General features: G+C 57.0%; 1 protein-coding gene across 4 annotated transcripts in view; it reads right to left on the minus strand.

The window, feature by feature from the left end:
* The window catches only part of CSNK1A1 (casein kinase 1 alpha 1), a gene marked incomplete at its 3' end in the record, with an annotated part of 33,809 nt that extends 31,909 nt beyond the window's left edge, over positions 1-1,900 (minus strand). For all 4 annotated transcript variants that reach the window (XM_084268518.1, XM_084268517.1, XM_084268515.1 and 1 more), the window contains exons 1-2: positions 1,354-1,900; positions 384-490 (exon numbers count right to left, since the gene is read on the minus strand). In XM_084268518.1, coding sequence (XP_084124644.1) covers positions 384-490; positions 1,354-1,476 — 230 coding nt within the window. In that variant the 5' untranslated portion in view covers positions 1,477-1,900. The remainder of the gene's footprint in view (positions 1-383; positions 491-1,353) is intronic.
* Between the last annotated feature and the right edge of the window lie 4,100 nt (positions 1,901-6,000).

Below are 6,000 nucleotides of genomic sequence, written 5' to 3' on the forward strand. Positions count from 1 at the left end.
GTTGGAACAAAAAAAAAAAAAAAAGAGAAAGAGAGAGAGGCAACAAAAGAAAGCAGCCATTTCCAGTCCCAGCTCCAAACTCTGAGCCTCCCCCAGAACACCCGCTCCCACCCAGACACTCACACGCTTCATTCCAAGCAAGACAAGAATTTCTCATAGCTCAGGAGCTGCTCCAGGTCTCCTTTATCAAAGCACTGCATGTACGGGTGAGAGGAGACAGTGGGTCGGTAAGGAGGGTACCCAACTAGTTGTAGAGCTTGGAATATAGCATTTTTCACCCCAACAAAGCAATCCCTCACAGATAAATCTCTATGTTGGCAACCTCTGCCTCACACTAACGTTAAAGGAGAATCCCTGTACTAGTAGACATTAACAATTCCTACCGTATATGTGGGATGCCAACTCCTCCCTGCAGAATCTTGTACAGTTTGCTTTCATACAGCAGCTGGGGATGTCTAGCCTTCTGAGACTCCAACTTTACAGCAACTTCCTACGGTAAGAGGGAACAAGCAGTCAGAGCAGATCGTCCACCAAGCTCAGCGGTGCCACAGAGGCTTAAGGGGCACAATGTTTAAACATCCCCCACACATCCCTGCTGCAAATGCTTTCAGGTTTAATTTTATAAGCTCTCCGTGCCCGACATCCTGCATTATGTTGCATCTTCAAATAAAATCCGTATTGTGATTTGTACATAAATTATCCATTCCAGGACGTGAAATTGAGCTGGAGATGGAAAGTCTTCAGATCCATGTAAGCGAGGAAGAACATACGTGGGTGTTTCTTCTTTACAGCTCAGAGCCGTGAGGGGGAGGAAGAAAAAAGAAAAGAAGCTGGAGAAACAAGGGTTCTTCTTTGTTTCTGTAACTATTGATAAAAACGAGACACAGTGCTCCCCAGCAAGAGGAGGGGAAACAGAAGACTAGTGGGAGAGGGGAGACTTCGGCCGCTCATAAAAGACAAAGTATGCTCTCCCACAATGGTGGTCTCCTCTCCCCATCACTCACAAGTGAGCTACACAACTGCTGGGTGGGGAGATCACTGCTGCATGGCTCTGCTGTCGAAGGGGCTTTGCCACCCTCACCGGCGATGAAGGTCGTCGCCGGGGTGTGGGGGGGAAGCCCCTCAGCCCCGGAGTACGCACCTTCACCCCCCAGCCCCGCGGAGGGCGGCTGAGCCTCCCTGGCGAGACAGAGCCGCGCGATCCTTGCAGGCGGCTGAACCGAGAGCAAGGAGGGGGCAAAGCCAGGGTTCCAGCTGGCCTCGGGAAGGTTACCTCCGCTCTCTGGTTCTCCCCGAGGTGCGCAAGGGACCTCACCGGGCCCAGGAAGGTGAGGGAGTGAGAGCCGCCCTTACCTCCCCGTTGGTGATGTTGATCGCCAAATAGATGTCCCCGAAGGAGCCCGACCCGATCTTCCGCACCAGCTTGTATTTGCCTCCGACAATGAACTCGGCCTTGGAGCCGCTGCTACTCGCCATGGCGAGGGGCGGCTGAGGGGCCCTCCCGGCGCTGAGAGGCTCGGGGGGAGAAATAGGGCTCTACCGCCGCCCCAGAGAAAGGGGAAGGGGCAGGGGAGGGAGAAGAGGGGAGGGGAAGGGGGGGGGGGGGAAGCAGAACGAGACAGGCTGGTCCCCTCTGCTCAGCTCCAGCCGGGCCCCTCCGGCGGACAGTCCCCTCCGCGGCTCTGTCCCGCTCGCCCAGCCGAGCGGCGCTGGACTCTCGGCGCCCTCAAGACGAAGCGAGAGGCGGCCACCGAAGTGCTGTGAGGGCTGGGGAAAAGGGGGGAAAGGAACCGCCAAGCCCGCTGGCCGCGGCGGGTGCCGGCCGCCGCCGGTCCCTCACTCGGCCGCCGCCGCCGCCATCTTGTCTCGCAGCCGCTGCTACCGCGGACACAAAATGCCCACAGCCTGCAGCCGCCGCTTCTTCACCGCGCGGGGCACGCTGGGAGCAGGCGGGGCGCCCAGCGCGCATGCGCCACGGACAAGCCCGCCCCTGCTTTCCAGGCGCCTGCGCGCGGGCCCGAGGGGCCGGAGAGGCGGCGGTCTTGCCGCCCTCCGCGCGCACGCGCGCGCGCCGCCCGCCCTCAAAGCCAATCACCCGCGTCGCTTTCCACCCGCCCTCCCCGCCTCGGCGCCGCTGAGCGCGGTGCACGTGCGCATGCGCACTACTCGACCGCCAGACCGGGCGGAAGAGGAAGGCGGGAAGCATACGTGCCCTCACCCGCTTCTTAAAGGGCCAGGCGCCCAGCCCCGACCGGCTTGTTTTGGGTGCTGCCCTAGTTGCGGCCGGGAGCAGCAGGGCGGTCGGAGCTGAATGTTCCCGGCTGCCTGCTCTGCCCGGGGCCTCGCCCGGGCGGCGGGGAGGTGGCGGCCGGGGAGGGGGAGATAAGGCCGGGTCGGAGGCCGCGCCGTGACGCGGGCCGCCCGCCTGCTGCTTGCGGGGCCGCGGCCGGGCCGCTGGTGCCGCTCCTGGGCTCTTATCGCCGCCCGGCTCTGCCTGCGTGTGTGCATGTCAGCGGTGTGAGGCCGCCGCCTGCCCCGCCGGAGCCCGCCCCGCGCTCGGCGCTGCCCTTCGCTGCCTGCCCCGCCACGCCTGACCGGGGCCTCCACCTTCGGCCTCGGGCTGCTGGGATAATGCGGCGCGTCCCTGCCCAGAGCTTCCCAAGCCAGGGGTGGGTTTAGGGGCCTGAGGAGGCGGCGGCCCCCCTCCCAGGGACCCCTGTCACGGGCACATCGCCTGGCCCCGCGGCCCCTGCCTTGGCGGGGCTGTTACAGACGGCTCCTCGCCGTCCCCAGGTGGCTTTGGCTCAGCAGCCGGTGCTCCGGGAGCTGTTTCCCGCTGTCTGTCAAACCCAGCTCTCCTCCGTTGCCCCCCCTGGCAGTGCGAGTTCTTCCTTTGCGGGAACACAAAGCTGTGAATTCCCGGTGACTCATCGTCACTCCCTGTCAGAGCCCCGTCTTCTGCTGTGCAGATCGACAGTTGGGAAATGATTCAGTCTGCGGGAGAAAGCAAGCTCTTACAGCCGTGTGTGATGTGGGTCTACACAGAAGGAAAGCCTGCTTTGGGGTGTCTGCTTCTAAGGGGGGCACTCGAAGATACTGCTCTCCAGCTTGCCTGGTGCACCTAAAGACAACAATAAAAGGTCTGATTTCAAGGCTGGTTTATGTACAGGATTGTTTTGAATTACTGTTTTGGAGAAAAGTGAGATTAAGTGATGAGGACACCGCTATATCGGTAGGAAGTTGTTCATATAAAGGTAGAGGGGTCCTCTTAACTGAACAGCATCCACAGGGTGATAGAGGCTTTTATTGCACTCGCCATGTTGCCTTCTAGCTTGGTAAAGGCACTGTGGTACAAACACTTTGTGTCTGCACAAGTGCAAACCAGTCCTGGCTCGTGTCCATCTGGCTGTTAGGCATGGAGGGAAGTCTGTGATTTGCCTGTGTTTCTTCCACAGGATGACTTCCATAGCGAGAGACCAGGAGGGATGGTGAGGGAAAAACTGGCAGCCAGCAATCCCCTGAACTGCACGTAGCAGCTCCAAGTTCCCCGAGCTTAGATCCAAGGTTTTACTACGGGTCTCTCTGCATCTTTAATAAAAATAAAATGCAAAGGATTCAGAATCAGCCTAGACTGTGCCAGATGCACCAGCATGAAAACGATGCTCGGGGAGCGAGCTAACCTCCAACTCATTCCCACCTCGGTTCTGTCAAAGAGCCTTGGCACAAGCAAGAATATCTGCACTGCTGTCACTCACAGGGAATGGGAGTCTTGTGCGGAGGAGCTCGGATACATCACACACTAGTTAAGGGGGCTGGAGCTTTGAGGGCAAATGAGGTACCTTAAACATCACACTCATTTCTAAATGCAGAGGCCCCGTGTCCTCAGTTGCCCCCGCGGTGCCGCTAACGGTGATTCGCAGGCAGCTTCGGGCTGATGCGCTCTTAGCGGCCTTTGGGGTTTAGTTGTTTTTAATGGTTGCTCAGGATGGGATTTGAGCAGTTCGGAGGCGTTTGGCTCCAGTTGATGTATCCTTGGAGGAGCTGGAAAAACAGGCCTACAGCTCCAGGCCAGTGGTTAGACCGTGCATGGGTATCGCAGAATCACAGAACGTCAGGAGTTGGAAGGCACCTCAAAAGATCATCTCCTCCAACCCCTCTGGCAGAGCAGGATCACCGAGATTACTTCCCACAGGAACGCATCCAGGCGGGTTTGAATGTCTCCAGAGAAGGAGACAAATGCAGGAGACCGTATGCAGGAGAGCAGGAGCTCCTTGGGCTATGCAATGCTGCCACCTCCTGCCTGTCGGGAGCATCTCTGTGTCCGAGGGACATCGTCGTGTCCAGGGGACACTGCCTGTGCCGGGGGCCAGGGGACATCACACAGGACAGGGACTGGTCCATCTGAGCCTGGTGCAAAAGCTCCCAGATACACATCTTCCCAAAACACCCGCGGTCTGTTTGGGTGTTGTGCAAATAAAAAGGATGACCCACAATCAGCATTTGGGGTTTTTTTTTTGTCTTGGTCATTTTTAACATGCATTGGGTAATGGGTCCTGCAGGGATAGGAACGGGGGAATTCAGGAGAGGATCAGTCCAGGCAATGTGGGAAGGGCTGCGGCACGGGCTGGAGGATAGCAGAGATGTGGCAGAGCTCAGCCAGCATAAACCAGGCTAAAACCAGGACACAGAAGAGAAGGAAGTCCTACCAGCCCTGTCACCTCTGGCCAGGTGCTTGGGGACACCTATGAACATCCTCCTGCGCTGGGACCAGGAGCGTGGAGAAAAACCTGCTCCCCATCTCCAGCTCCAGCAGCTCCAGCCACCCTGATATTTATCAGCCAGGTGAAGGAAGAGCTGGAGAGACCAGTGTCCCATAGTGTCCCACGCCAAGATCACCTCAAGTTGTTGCCCATTTCCTCTCTCCTGTGGCTGCAGCCCACATGTGTGTGGGCTGGGGACACTGTGTTGGATCCTGCCACTTCGATTTCCACCTCAGCCACTCCAGAGCGCTGCTAATGTCTCCTCAGTAACACGGGGAGGTTGGGTTAGTTCCAGAGGAGAGGCAAGGTGCATGTCTGTTTCTGGGCAGGCAGAATTTAAGCCCATGAATGAACAGCACTGTGCAGAGCATGAGGCTGGAGGAGACTCACAGCCTGATGGATCCTGGATGTCCAGAAGTTAGTCAGATGTGGAGGTGGGTCTCACTTGTTGAGTTGCCTGCTCCTCTGTCAGGACAAAGGCCACCCATGGAAGAACTGTCATGGTTTTTTATTTTGGCCAACAGATCTGTTCCTTCTTCACACCCTTCATTCCCCTCCCAGTCCTTACGGAAAACTGCATCCTAAGGGGTGTTGTTTGAGATGTGCTGAGCGGTGAGATACTGGTGAGCAGTCCTGTCCATGGCATCTGCCTTGGGCTTTGTGTCCTGGGTCTTTAGGAAAGCACAGAAGTAGGTGAAGATAAACACAAAGGGTACCAAGCTCTGCACAAACATAAAAGTCACAGAGATACTGATGGGATTTAAAATTCTATCGATTAAAACGACTGCAACTGTAAGTCAGAAGGGGAATTTTAGGCTGGGGTTTTCAGGGCAGCTGGTCTGATCTACTGGCTTACTGCTGTTCACACATGGTGGTCTCGCTTCTGTGTCCATCTCCTCTCCTACTCACCCTGTTTCCAGCAGCAGCTCTGGTGGCTCCTCAGCCCCTCTGAAGGTCGGTTTGGCTCCCTCAGCCTGCACAAATTTGTCTGAACAGTTTCTCTTGGTGTTTTCTCTGAGCAAATGTTCTGCCAGACTGAGGACTCGAAAGGCTTGAGGAGATGGTGGGAAAAATGAAGAAACATCCCCACTGCCTGGAAAGATGCTCCACAGACACCCAGGAGGAAACACAAGAATTGTTGAAGTTGCTGCTAACAAGGAGAACACCAATCTCAGCAGCTCCAACAAAAAGGATGGGATGAACCAGGCTGCTGCAGCATCCACAGGCTATTTTTCAGCTC

The sequence above is a fragment of the Gallinula chloropus genome, assembly GCF_964237585.1.
Source record: "Gallinula chloropus genome assembly, chromosome: 10".
Classification (NCBI taxonomy): domain Eukaryota; kingdom Metazoa; phylum Chordata; class Aves; order Gruiformes; family Rallidae; genus Gallinula; species Gallinula chloropus.